Source organism: Lagopus leucura, unplaced genomic scaffold (assembly GCF_019238085.1).
Source record: "Lagopus leucura isolate 7727_CA_CO unplaced genomic scaffold, USGS_WTPT01 Super-Scaffold_73, whole genome shotgun sequence".
In the NCBI taxonomy this organism is placed as follows: domain Eukaryota; kingdom Metazoa; phylum Chordata; class Aves; order Galliformes; family Phasianidae; genus Lagopus; species Lagopus leucura.
Window position 1 is genome coordinate 83,276,661 of NW_024962252.1, and position 14,278 is coordinate 83,290,938.

General features: G+C 38.7%; 1 protein-coding gene across 11 annotated transcripts in view; it reads right to left on the minus strand.

The window, feature by feature from the left end:
- The window catches only part of ESRRG (estrogen related receptor gamma), a 379,837-nt gene continuing 365,559 nt past the window's right edge, over positions 1-14,278 (minus strand). For all 11 annotated transcript variants that reach the window (XM_042895246.1, XM_042895244.1, XM_042895238.1 and 8 more), the window contains 2 exons: positions 12,975-13,244; positions 1-3,700 (listed from right to left, as the gene is read on the minus strand). In XM_042895246.1, coding sequence (XP_042751180.1) covers positions 3,456-3,700; positions 12,975-13,244 — 515 coding nt within the window. In that variant the 3' untranslated portion in view covers positions 1-3,455. The remainder of the gene's footprint in view (positions 3,701-12,974; positions 13,245-14,278) is intronic.

Here is a 14,278-nt window from a genome sequence, read left to right on the forward strand (position 1 = left end):
TCAAAAGTGGAAGCTTGTTTAATATTGCTCTACCATCATCCTGAAAGGCATAATAATTTGAGTTACACATCTGAACTGATTGGAGTTACAGAATCATATCTCCTTTTTGCATTTAACAATATATACAATATAAAATAAATACATTTACACAAATGGACATTGGTTGGAGCACACGGTATGATACACATCACAAAAATATACAGTTGATTGCTATACAGATGTGAAGCCCATCTACAGCTATAGACATGTTTGTTTGTATTTTTTGTTCTGTTTCGCTTTTTAACTACTGGCTATTATGCAACTCCTGGATTATTATAAGCAGTTTAATTTTTTTTTGTCCTTTTGCGATCTTTGCACGATAAGACTGCCATAAAATGTTTTCCTAGGCAGGTAAACAGAGACGCTTAAATAATTAAAATACAATCACCAACACCCATTTTCTCTTCTATAAGAAAAATAGCAGTTTTAATTTTTTATATCTTTTTATGTTATCATTTAAATGCAAAATAGTGGAATAAATACAACAATCTGATCTGATTGAAACAAACGTGTAACTTCTGGCAGTCACACAATCATATTGCTTTAAATAAGAAAAAATTAAAAAATGAAGCAAAAATAGAAATTAAATTGTTATGGCTAAAACATACACCCTTCGAAAATTTCCCAACACTTCACATTAAGTAAGTGGTCTTGTAAGAACTCTTCTCCAGCAAGGTTTAAGATGAACAATATGGTAAAGCCCGTGCAGTTCTTTTAGCTCTAGTTCAGGTAATGCTTTTACAGTCTTGAGATACTTGTTCTTTTGCAGCTCCAAAAATTACTGAAAACGAAAACTAAAATTTGCACCGTGTGCCTTTAACACATCTCCATTTTTTGTGTGTGTGTGTTTTTGTATATTTCTAGTCGACCGGCTTTTGACCCTGAAGCCCAAGTTCTTTAATGTGATACAGCAAAAACAATATTTATATTATATATTTATATATATATAGTGTACTTGAACAGTAGCAACTTAAACCCTGCACAAACTTTCTGGAAAATAAACTTTTTTTTTTTTTTTTTTTTGCACTCTTACATATATAAATAATCTTATAGAATCAGCACCTTTTTCCCAGGAGTTGTATTTTTTCTGACTTTTTTTAAAAAGGGATGTGCCAATTTCTGAACTCCTATCACAGCTATAAATTTCAAGTTATTGACCATCTGAATGAATTGCTTATGATGATTTACCTAGAATCACACTACAGTCACTTCTCTACTGAGAAAACACAACCTACAATATAGTCCCATATAGCTAATGATAGATACACAGTCTTTTCTAGCACGAGGCCGATGTCGCATCGGCCCATTGTTATTTTGTTTAAAGCACACAACGTAGCAATAGTTTTGGAAACTTGTCCGCACCAAAAAAGTTTTGCAACAACACAGAGCGAGTTAATAACAACATCTGAGAGATGATTGGATAAAAGCTATATTTACAGCGTTTAAAAATTAGACTTATCTATAATCTTGAAATATTCAAAGTTTTATTTCTAAGCTATACATTGGTATTCTATAATAAACTGTTACAGAAATTATCCCTTGTTTTGAAAATATTATGATTTCGATGTGTATCTGTTCATAACGAGTATTTGTTTGGAGTTTCGATCTCTTAATTATTACTAGGAAGAACCTTATTACCGGTAAGGAATAGAATATACTACTGTAATCTCCTGAGGAATTGTACATCCAATATTGTCTCTAATTCTACCCTGTGTCTATAAGCACACACCACAAGAATCCAAACACCACAAGAAGAACAAGACAACAGTCTTTGAATGCAACATAAAAATTCAGAAAAGCACAGCAAACATGAAACATTGAAAAGCTGAACTACATTTCTTTTGTTTGTTAGGATTACAATTTTAATTACATCTGTGTACATAGAATAAGGATGTTCACATAGTACAGGGAGCAGCTACTAACACTGGTACATTGGTATAGCATTTGATGGAGGTTACTGTTTATTGGTTATTCAGCGACTGTAGTTTTCTGGGGGCATCTAATCGGTTTATACATTAGATTACACCTCTTAACAGTCTTGAAACTGACTGACTTCCATGCTGTGACAATACTGGTTGAAAAGCACGTATACTGGTTTAGCTACTTGTTAACAATCGCAATTTACAAAATAAAATCTAAATTAATAAATAAGGTACAGAAGTGTTAAATCGTTGAATTTGGTCAGAAGGCTACTACTCTGATTTCTTAATTTTGCAGACGTTGGCGTTTGCCTTATTGCCTCTAAGCTACTGAGGGTTTCTCTGTGTGTAAGGTTATAATTTTGCAAACAGGCAGTATCTCATTCATCGACAACTGAAGCAGTTAGAAATCACATAGCAACTATACCTCTGTACAGTCGCTGTCTCCTAACACCTTTATAGATTGGTATTTGACATGGCGTATTTATATGCTAGACTACTCAGATATACTGTAGGTGTAATCTAATCCTTTGAGTCAGTGAACATTTAGTTATAAACTGGAGCTCATGTTAAGAAACTGGATGTTTTGGACCAGACTGGCACACAACATAAATTGCATCCGTGATAATATGCACCTTCCCTTCAACTATTGCTTTAGTAAGATAAATTCCCACATTAATAAATGGCTGAAAACTGGTAAAGCTGGTACAAAAAAATCTCCGTTAGTAAGAAGAAACAAAACATTTAAAAAAATCTTCCTTCAGGATTCATTTGTCCTTCATTATTGTTCATCATTGTTCAAGCCAGCACAAAAATGCAGTATTTCTTTCTCTTTAGTATTGCATGAATGAATAAAGCTTAAACTATTCCCTGAAAAAGTTACATTGTAGCTAACCTAAGAAATATCTGGAAGACTCGAAAAAACAATTAAGGAATCAAATGGCTGTAACTGATCTAGATGGAAAATGCAATGATAAGAAGCAGCCGATGCATCGTCGCTTAGTCGTCTAATTAGAGACTGCTCCTATGAAATCTAATACTGCATTCAGTCAGTTCATCGTGTTGTACTGTACTGCTAGGTACGGTGGTTCTCTCTTTGATTCCTTTGTCATTGGGGACATTATGGTTCATAATAAGTTCACTGGCATCCATATTATGGATTTCCATCCTTTGGCAGGCCTGGCTTCCATCTCTCTTCAATTAGAGACCTCTTTTAAAAAGTTCAGCAGCAAAGGAAAAAGAGAAAAGGAAAAAGGAAAGGAAAGAACAGAAAGGAAAAGAGAGAAAAGGAAAAGGAAAGGAAAAACTGCATCAGAAAGACACAGAAGAAAAAGTTGAAAGCTGCTTCACAGTCTTGCTGCTAAATATCAGTGCAGTCATTTTTTTTTTCCTTAATTAAACACTAATTTTCTTTGCCATTTTTATCCTTTTTTTTTCCCTTTTTTTTTTTTTTTTTCTTTTAAAACGTGCATGATGGGAAAGCCCATGATGCTTTAGTCAGACCTTGGCCTCCAGCATTTCCAAAAAAAGTTTGTGCATGGGGACTTTGCCTTCCAGTTTGATGTTGTAGAAATGCTGCACAGCCTTGGTGGAGGTTTGCCTCAGAAGTGGGAGAGTCATCAGCATCTTGCCGGCACGACGCGGGTCTTCCATGTGCTGTCCGGCCTCGTAATCCTGCAGAGCCTCGTGTAAGACATCCTGAAGTTTCTGCACTGCCTCAACGTCCTCTATGTGCATTGAGTCTGCAAAACAAAGGAGCGACAGGAGGTGTCAGCGGGGCGTGCCAGAACGTCAGGCAGCTCAACGCCTGCACGACTCTTTCCCTGGTGCCGTCCTCTTTTACAAAGGAGAGAGAGAATTACGCGCTTATTTCGAGATCAACCCTTAGGACAGTAACTAGAATTGCTGCCGAGCTATAAATTAAACTCCTGGGTAAGCAATCCTTCTCCTCATCCTCCTGAAGCCAGGGTACTGGCCACCCTGACCGTTCCACACGGTGCCTTGCACAGTTGTGAGAAAAGTTATGGGAATGCTATGGGAATGCTGCGGGAAACTGCAGCAGGCTACAAGGCTGAGAGGCTGGAAGCTGTGGCCATCAGTGGTGCCAACAGCTACATAAAAATGACAGCGTGAGGAGTACTTCACTGACAGAAGGGAAGAGTGGGTTTGATGTGATTTCCTGATCGGCCTAGCAAAGTTTTTCTCCCTGAGGCCCATCAGATAGAGAGGCAGCACCGAGTTATGCTCCTTTTCGACATCCACCCAGAGGTTGCTTTGTCTTGTTATTGTTGGGGATTTGCCATTTTTTTAACCCCCCTAGAGCAAGCGCCTGGCCCTGACCCTTTCCAGGTGAGGTGTTCTGGTGGTGTAAGCACTGAGTGAGACGTCTGGGCAAAAGGCACACAGAGAACTAAACTGAGCTGTTATGTGACCTGGAAAGATTAAAGCAATGGAAGTGTGAAATAAAGAGAAAAGATCTAACTGAAATAACTGTAAAATCCTAAACAGCATAAATACAAAGGGGAAGATGTCCCTGAGAACATGCAGTTACTGGACCATGCGGAGATGATTTCACATGAGAAGCCCTAACTCTCCAGTTTTATGTAATCATAAATGCCAAAGAAAAAGCAATGTATTCCAAGGAGGAGGAATGCGAGGAGGGAAGAATAGCTGCACGGGAAATGGGCCACCAAACACCTGAATCAGTCACCAAAATTTGGATGGCCTGCAGACTTACAGACCAAATAGAGTATCACATGAAAATGGGACTTGTGAAGGGGTGCACGTCCCAGGGTACGTGACACTGTGAGTGCAGCATGGGGCGGGACTGGGACAGTGAATCCATTGTACTGCCACAGCATCTCCTTGAAAATCTGTTTAGTAGGGGGCTTTCTTGGTATCTTGTGAGGTTTTTTGGTTTGCTTCAGGGTGGTTTTTTTTGGAATGAAGCTCCCATACTAGGCAGAATAATGGCTGGGAAGTTAGACAGGGAAGAACCCACTTCCATCACTGTTTCCATCTCCTGCATTAAGTGATGTGCTGGATAAGTATTTTGATTTGCCTCATGTTTTTCCCCCTGCTGATGACAACAGCAACAAATTTTCCATGTGCTTCAAATACTTCAATTACATTCTAAGCATGAAGGTGCATCTAAGATTCATCTCCTGAAAGCTTACACACAACTACTTCCCCAGGTAATAAGGCCCCATAGTAAATGCTTTGCGTTTTTACATAGAAACATATGAAACTAAAATACAAACCAGTAAGTAACAGGTTAACCAAAATGTTCCAGCTTCTATTGTCAAAACAAATGTGCAAATTGAATAGGAAAAAAAAAAAAGTTACAGCTCCTGCTCTAAAACAGACACTTAATTATATACAAGTTTGGATCATTTAGCACGTTTTATTGATTCTGATGACAGTTTATCTGTTAATTACACATAATGGAGTCCTATGGGAATTTCACATGTTTAATAATTCTGAGTCTTAGCGGATACACGCTCTAGGAAGCGTGCAGGGAGACACGCGCTGCAGGGATGCAATACTGCACATCGAGGTGCACTGTGCCAAAAGCAGATAGTCAAACATCCCTATGCTAGGGAAACAGAGGGCCAAGACACTCTAAAAATGATGCCAGGGAAATGGTATCTCTAGCAAAATTTAGTTCTAAGTTAAAAGTTTAGTGAGTCCATTCATCAAATCCATACATTTTTGATAGATTTCTAATATGGTGATCCTATTAAATAATTATGTCAATAAGAGAAAATCTCTGAATTCTGCACCCTACAAGCAAGATGTAACCAATACAGAGATGTTAACACACACAGACAAACGTGACCGATGTCTCACGCACAATGTCCAACCACCGCACTTTATTTGGAATGCAAACTCCAAACAATCTGCCTCCACTGCCTGACTCTACCAAGCCCTCAGACATTCACAGCTGTGGAACATAGCACAGACACGACTCCAAGTGCTGCTCCAAGTCATTTCCCAGGCACCACGCACACTTCATGCAGCAGTGACACATCTCCTCCTCCTCCTCCCTAACCCCCAATGGAGTCGGAGAACCAGACAGAAGCATTTTAGCAGTAACAAACTCTAGGCAGGTCAAAAGCTGGCTCTTCTTGCAGAATTTTCTACACCATACTGTACAGAGAGACAGGTCATTCTGGAGCACATGACTAGAGATGTTCAGCTTTTAGCTTAGTAGGAAATTGGGCTGGTTCTGTATGAAACTGGGGAGCGATCTGCGAGTGGAACAGGAAATGGAGTAAGAAAGCCAGAGGGGAGACAGGCACTTACAAACACTGACTACAGCTCCAAATTATTCTCTTAAAGTTGTGATTTGGCTCGAAAGATTAAAAAATGATTTAATGAAATTACTATGATAATTTAACTTCCCATTTACAGAAAAAATTCAAACTCATTTCAGCTTTGCACATTCTAGGGGATGCTAATGTTTAAGTGCAAACTCACTAAATCTGGGCTATTTAATTAGACCATGATTCAGCTCGCAGACTGCTCAGGAAAATATTAATCTCTACAAAGATCCTTCTTCAAGTTTTAGCCTTGCAGTTTCGAACTTCCACTTTATTCCCGATATTAAACGAATGTAGATCTTAATCCCTCAGGCGTAAGCCTTTGAAAATAAAGAAAATGGTTGAAAATGCTGAACTAGCCAAGGGGAAAAGAAGAGGAAAAATAAAAGAGAAATCTTTGCAGTAACTACAGACTGGCAGACACTGAAGTGAATTCAGAGCAGGTTAGCTTACTGCTGATAAGCCCAATCCACACCAGTAAGAGAGGGCAATGTCAACAAGCACCACAGTAATTTAGGGAAACACAGACTCAGTGTGACAGTTCAGAAGTAAAGAAATAATTACAAAGACAATGTGAAATTGGATTTTAAGCTAGGTACAAAGATTTTGAATGTTCTTCCTATACCAAGAAAACACCCAGAAATTATACTTGTTTTTTTTTTTAATTGGCACCATGGACAGTCTGGATAATTTCCAGTTACGTTCTAATATCCAAAGGAAACCTATAGGTAGATCTAAGACACCTAAAAATCAGTGCCTATAAAGAATGAAATTAAACAGGGCAGTCTGAAAGTACTGTCATTTGAAAGCAAGCAGGATTTGATCTTAAATGCTCTGAAAAAGAAGTGTCTCTGACTGGTGACACTAGAATTGCTCATCAGGCACAAGATAAGCTGATACAAGGTGCTGCTCAGGAAAGAGTGGCTGGTAGTGGTTTGCAGTGTGTATATAGCGTCACTGAGGAGAAAGCAGAGGAAACCCAGGGGTCTGAAATGAAGTATTTCTTCACATCAGAAAACTCTGGTAGCATCAAGCAAGAAATTATTATAGTGAATCAAGCAGCAGGGAGTGTGCAGCAGTGAACAAATACATTAGGATGCTGATAGAGCACATCAGAGGGGCAAAAAGCAACGAGCAGGGCAAGGCACTTGAGAGACAGCAATCACTGTGCTGCAGAGGGGTGGCTCATAAACTAAGAACTGGTAAATCAGGTCAGGGAGCTGCAGGTTCCTGGAAGAAGTGGATAAGATGAAGAGTGAGAATGGTACACTACGGTTTTGACTTCACCTAAGAACAGAATCCTAATCTGGGCTATGTCTGAAATAAAAAAAAAATATTTTTGGATGACTGACAATAAAAAACAAACCAAAACAAAAACAAAATCAAAAACAAAAAGCAAAACAAACAAACAAAAAAACCACAAAAACTGCCACAGGATTCACACTGGGGAGCTGCTTTCAGAATTACAGAGCTCCGTCACGTCCTGCTGAAACGTGAGATATTTATACAGGAAAACTTGCATTTCTGTCAAATGCTTATTCTTTTTAGGAGAAAGACAACAGAGTGATATGAGCAAATCAAACCTCACCCAACAAGAATTCCCAGCCTTTTCTAGCCTGGAACTGAACTTGCCTATCATCTGTCTATCTGTCTTTCCTGAACAGAACTATCTGCTGGGAGCTGCTTGCTGAGGCTAAGAGACAAGCAAACAAACACAGTATTTTCTCTTGCAAAAGGGTATGGTGGGAATCATCTGATACCTTGATTATTCCACTGTAAACAGACATTTCAGTTGAAATACATATTGGAAATTAAAGAGGTATAAACTATGAATCCCTTGTTCATATAGATTATAGGCAGTAGAAACCAAATAAGTGAAACAGGCTCGTATGCTTTGTTTTGTGAACAGCATCTTTGCCTGAATAGCCCAGGTATGGTTGGCTTTTAAGGAGGGCATGGAATCTGAAGCTTCACAGAAGTTTCTAAAACATGGCAGGAAACTAAGCAGGAGTGAGAGAAGAAATGACTTCACAGAACATGCCTGCTTATTTCAGGGGCTGACTGGATCAATGGTGAACTGAAAGCATAGGCTGAAGTTCAAACGCAGTAAATGAACGTTTTTTTTCATTCCTGAAATGGTTAACTTTCCATTAGGATAGGTACTGAGGGCACTAAAGAAAATATTTCTGCAACGTAGAACAAGTTGCACACCAACAACTGGTTTGAATACTCAGTACTCAGTGAGGCTACTAAAACTCTGGAAAGGGGAATCTGAATGATAGAGTTGTGGGATAAGACACCAACTAAGAGAGAATGTTGAATGACTGCATCAAAATCCTTTTTTTCACTACAAGACAGCAATAAATTGCCATGTTATCACTGAGAGCCATTGGTACACGGCTGTGGCAAGAGAGGGTGACTACCAGCACCTATCTGCTGTGGCAGCTGGTGAACAACAACTGACCCAAAATACATCTCAGTTGGGAATGGTTATTTACTTCCTCTAAGCATTGCAGGTGCCATCTATGTGATTAAATGAAAATGGGCCATGAGGAAAAAGCTGTGTTCATGCAGCAGGAAAACTCTGATTGTCCTGACAATTTCCTTTTCTCAATCATTTTTTTTTTCTCTTTATATGAAATTAGATAAAGGAGTTAATTATATGAAGGAGTTGCTATTTCCAGTCGGTGAAATAAACATTTGTAATACACCAATGAAATGCTCATGTACATATGTTTTTATGTATGTCTATTCATGATAGGTATGCATTAATCGTGAAGTCTAACACTGACAGATACACAGAAATGGCTAAATAAAATTAAAAAAAATGGCATTGTTAGAAAATAAATATAGTCTTTTGTGACATACAATAAGCCACGCTCTACACTGGAAATAACGATGAAATCCTATGGAATAACTGATTTATGGGGCTCTAGCAATTAATTTTTAGTATAATAGTATTATTTAATTCCAATAGCCTAGCTCTGAGCACAGTGTTTTGTTGACTGGAAAGTGAAATGAGCTGTAGGTAAGAACTACATCTTCTACCAAGACAGATCCCTGTGCAACTTGGCATCAGTGTTGCTCTGCACTTCATGCTGTTACCATGCTCAAGATGCTTCTTGGTTCTTGCTCTTTTGGCACTGAAAGGGTTGTCTACGTTTTTTTTTTTAAGAGACAGTTAATAAGAGAGACCTGAAATTGCAATGGCAAGTGGAGGCCCTTTTCTCCTTCTGGTGGCACAGGCGAGACAGCCAGTATTAATGCTTAAGATTAAATTTTCAACAGTGCATAGGGTTATACTTCTAAAGTGCCTAGCATCCACATTTGGGTCAGATTTTTCAAGATGCCAGCACTCTATTAGGCAGATACACACAGATAACATTTTATAATGTGCTAATGTATTTTGACACGTTAGTTACTTATTTTTAGGTCTTAGATGGGAATTGAGCTTCTCTTAAAAATCTGCCCTGAGTTCTGACTCCTGAGCTCTTCTGCAACATTTTGGCCTGAAGGCACAATTTTGTCCTCACTGATGAGGCAATTTCAAAAATCTGCTCACCTGCAACTCCCTGTTTAGTATTTCCTAATCAATACATGGAAGTATTTTCTAACACAAAAAGATGAGGAGGTCACCTTTTACATGCCAGAGCGTGCATGCGTGCACTTGTGTTCACCTGAATGTATTTTGTAAATAGTTCACCTTCCCTTACACACAGGGAAGTAATTGGTACATGCATGTTTTGGAAACCATTCAAAGCTGATTTTCTGCGTGGGTAAACAAAGTGCTTGGCAGTGCCAGATCACGGCGTTTGGGCAGCCGAGGGGCTAACCTGCTCCTGTGCAAGGAGGACAGGGAAAGAAAGAAGGGAAAGGCTGGGAATGAGGAGGGCCCTGTGGTTTGGGGGACCTCTCTGAGTTTAAACACCACAGGAAGAGATTCCACAGGCCAACAGAACAGGTAGCACTTGGGGTGTTCTCGTGGTCAGGGTAACAGATATGCTGGCCAAAGCAAAGCTTGTGGTACCTATTTATATAAAACACAATCAATATTAAGACAATCTACAATTTCTTTTTCTGTTTCTCTATACCAGCAATGAAAACAGCACAACACTGTGTCATAAATCACCAACACAGATGCAGAGCCATAAAACCACCTTTGTCTACTATTTACGGCAGAGTTAACCTGGGATCCTAGCAGACAGCATAGATGTGGCTGAAATGCCTGCGATTTCTTATTCTACTTCACCCACGCTCTCTACAGCTATAGAAATTTTGCTCTATTTTAAACCAGAAAAATAAATAGCTGTAGTTCTTGAAGAAAGTCGATGCAGCAGCAAAATACTTTGAAACATGAATTGCTAACTGATTGATTTTATAATGGCATTTTACTTCCTTTTTTCAGGTATGGCTGCAATTCCATTAACCAACTCCTCAGTTATGTACAAGTAAGCTATTCCTGGTTTTATCAAAACCAGGCAAAGCTTCAATTTTGCTTTCTTACTTTAATTTTAGCAGTATTTGTAATTAAAACACTGGGGGCTTGATACTCTGCAGGCCAGTGCAGCTATAGTTGATGCAAGTTTGATATCTGCCACATGTACAAACCTGGACCTGCGCTATTTAATGCCAGCCATCAGACCGCTCTGTTGAGAGGGAAGTCAAACGCCTGGTTTGCTTTGTAACTCCTCCATGCAATAGTTTCATTTTAAAATGGCAATTTTAATCCATTGCAGATGAGGGAAGGAAATGTTTTCCCTTCAATGTGCCCTGAATTCTAGTATACGAAATGGTATTTCTCTCTGACATTATCCTGGTTGTAATTCCCAGGGAAGTTAATGAAGCTATGGATTATTTTAACACACTCCATGCACAATGCATGAATAAACTTTTTTTGGCAGCAGTGTATTTTATTATTTCTTAAACACTGCATGCCTCTGGAGGAAAAAAAGGAAAAAAAAAAAGGCTGTGAGTAGTATTTAACACTGGATACCTATATTCTAGCTCCTTTCCTCTTTATCAAGTAAGATGCAGAAATACTTCTGAATCAAGTAGACCAATTTAAAAATTAGAAAAACAAAAATAAGCCCCCAATTTGGACTCCTAATTCCAGATAACTTTATTGCCTTACTCCATTAGTATGAACAATCTAGGGCTACCTTCCCATAGCTGCAAACTGTTCTCAAGTGTACGATTACAGTGGTCAAAAATTTTAAATAAATCCTCAATTACAAAATAGCTTGGAGGTTTGAGGGACATTTCAGATTTGTTTCTCTTCCGAAAATAAAATAATATTCTAAAACCAGGGACAGAGTTAGTGGGGTGGAGAATACAAAGAAACTAATAAGCATTTTGGCTTTGCATGTTTTTGAATTATATTTCCAATTAAAAATGCAGAGTGCTAAATCACATTACAAAGACAAATAGGAAAGTACAACTTCATTGTTGAAAACAATTTCCCTCCTATCAATCTGAGGATTCATGCATCAATATTGTAGATGAACTGTTAATTACAAAATCAATTAAAAAATTATTTCTAAAAACAGTCACGCGTCCTGGCTCTCAGGGGGGCAATTTGGGCAGAAGGTCTCATCTCACTAGGACCGCGCCAAATCACAAGTCGTCATCCACAAGTAAGCAAAAGCAATCTGGTTTTTCATTTTTCAGCGCGGCTGAGCCCAGCCTGAGATTGATCGTCACATATGGCCCCAGAAAACAAACTGTCAATACCTTGAATGCTGCAGAATTTGAACAAATAGCCGTCCGCCCATTCAAGCCACTCATTGCATCCCATTTAACAGATTTTATTGACAGTTTCCTTCTTGTAATTAAAGGGAAAACTACTGGCCAGCAACCAAGATAAAGTTCAAAGATAGGGTCAAAACAAAAGCAGATGGAGGGGCACGGTGTGACTGTCAATGGAACATAGCATCAGAGCATGTTATTGACACACAGGTATCTAATGATCGGCATGTCATTAAAGAGGGATCTATCTGAACTTTATGCAAATGCTAAAAGGGACTTAAGACCACAATAAAGCATTAAGGAGACACAAAAGGAAAAACAACAAAGCAAAAACGATTTTTACTTATCTGGCAGTATTCACTGCTTCAGCACTTTTAAATTCAAATGCAGGAAAAAAAAAAATCTTTCTGAGATTTTTAACTCTTTCTGCACAGGTAACAGTGATCTTTGGAGAAGTGTTACCACAAATGCAGAGGATCCAAAAGGTAAAATGGGGTCCCCGCCAGATTAATAAAGAATTTCCTCCCCCCTCCCAAACCCTGAATTCACTCTATCTTATAAATCAGTAGCTGCATTTAAAGAGAACGGATGTAGCATATCCTCCTGTATCCTTTCTGTTCATTTTAACTACGATGATTAGACTCATCTGGATTATGGAATGGATTTAGGAGAAGAGCATCCATATTCATTTGTAAGGATCTTCGCCTGTAAAATACTCTCCAAATCACAGTGCATTACTCTCCACTCCCTTAGGAACGTATTCCCCGATTACTCAGGACCAGAAAGCTCCTCTTAGTTTGAACTGCTTTGACTGTTACCTGTTAGACTAAGGGCTGATTACCAACTTCTTGTTCTAAACCTGTATTTAAAACAAGCATGCAGAAAGTACTATGGAGAAAAGAAAAGTGACATATTAAAAATGTAGCAACCATTGTGCCACTCTGCCAACCTGAATTAGCAAGTGCTATAGCTTTGAGGGTGACAAACTCTTCTTTCTCCAGCTTCATGCTCTTGTATTTCTTTACCAGTTGCAGTATGGCATTGTTAAGGTCAAGAAGGCCTGCCAATTTGGACTGGTCTTCATCCATAATATAGTCTTCAGCATAAACAAGCTCATCCTCAAAAGAAAGTGACCGGTATACAACACCGAGAATCAAAATCTCCATCCAAGCACTCTGCAGAAGGCTCATCTGGTCAGCTAGAGACAAAGTAGAGAATCCTGAATAGGAAAAAAAAAAAAACACAACAAAACACAAGAAAAACTATTAAGCAGGTTTGGATTTGCCATAAATCTTCTCTTCTACTTATTTTTATATGCATTGTCATAAAACATACATTTATTATTCTCCCTTCTGATTTTGTGTCTGTCTTCCTCACTTTATTACAGTAAAATGAAGCAACACAATACCTAATATTTTCTAATCACCACACAGAGTTGTAAACAAGTAGGTTTTTGTAGAATCTTTCTGTAGGAACTGTGTTAATTTGGGGAGCATTACAAGGACAGTCTAGGATTTGTACCACGTCTTCTTTGCCCTGAAATACTCACGCTCAGTTCTAAAATCCCAGTGCTGTGGAATTGGGATTTCCTGCCCCTGTTCATCTACACCACAGTCCAAGAAGGATAATTTAGGAGGGGAAAAAAAACAGAAAGGGAAGATTTGGTGTTTTAATAGAATTAGAGTGATAAGCACAAAGAGGAAATTTCTCTTTGAACTTTAACCTCAGGGGAAAGAGGAGCAACTCACTCCTCAGAAAAGATGCTAATTCCTTCTGCAACAGCTCCTGCCTCTGCTGCACTTTTTGAAGGAACAGAATGCCACACTACGGTGCCAACTGAACAGCAGTCACACTGTCACCTTTCTGAGGACAAGAAAAATTTAATAAATGCCTCTTAATGAATTTAACTTTTGCTTTTTTTTTTTTGCTTTTTTTTCTTTTTTCCCCTGCTGTCTTTCCTAATAGGATCATGGGGGGCAAACATCTTTACTGCTTTACCTTTTCAGCCTCTTGTTTAGAGTACCTGTTAATTTCTGATATCAAACTGCTAATATCCCAATCACATTAGGAGCTATGGAACAAGAGGGGAGACGATGTGATTTCCTGGCCTGTTGGTGAGCTGCAGCAGTTTGCCAGTTGGCACCAGCAACCACGAGTACTTAATAAAATCATCAAAGGGGATTAGTCAAGCCTTTCTTAAAGGGTCTTAAGGCATGTCTGAGGCTTTCATTTAGTTGTTTATGGAGCTGCTTA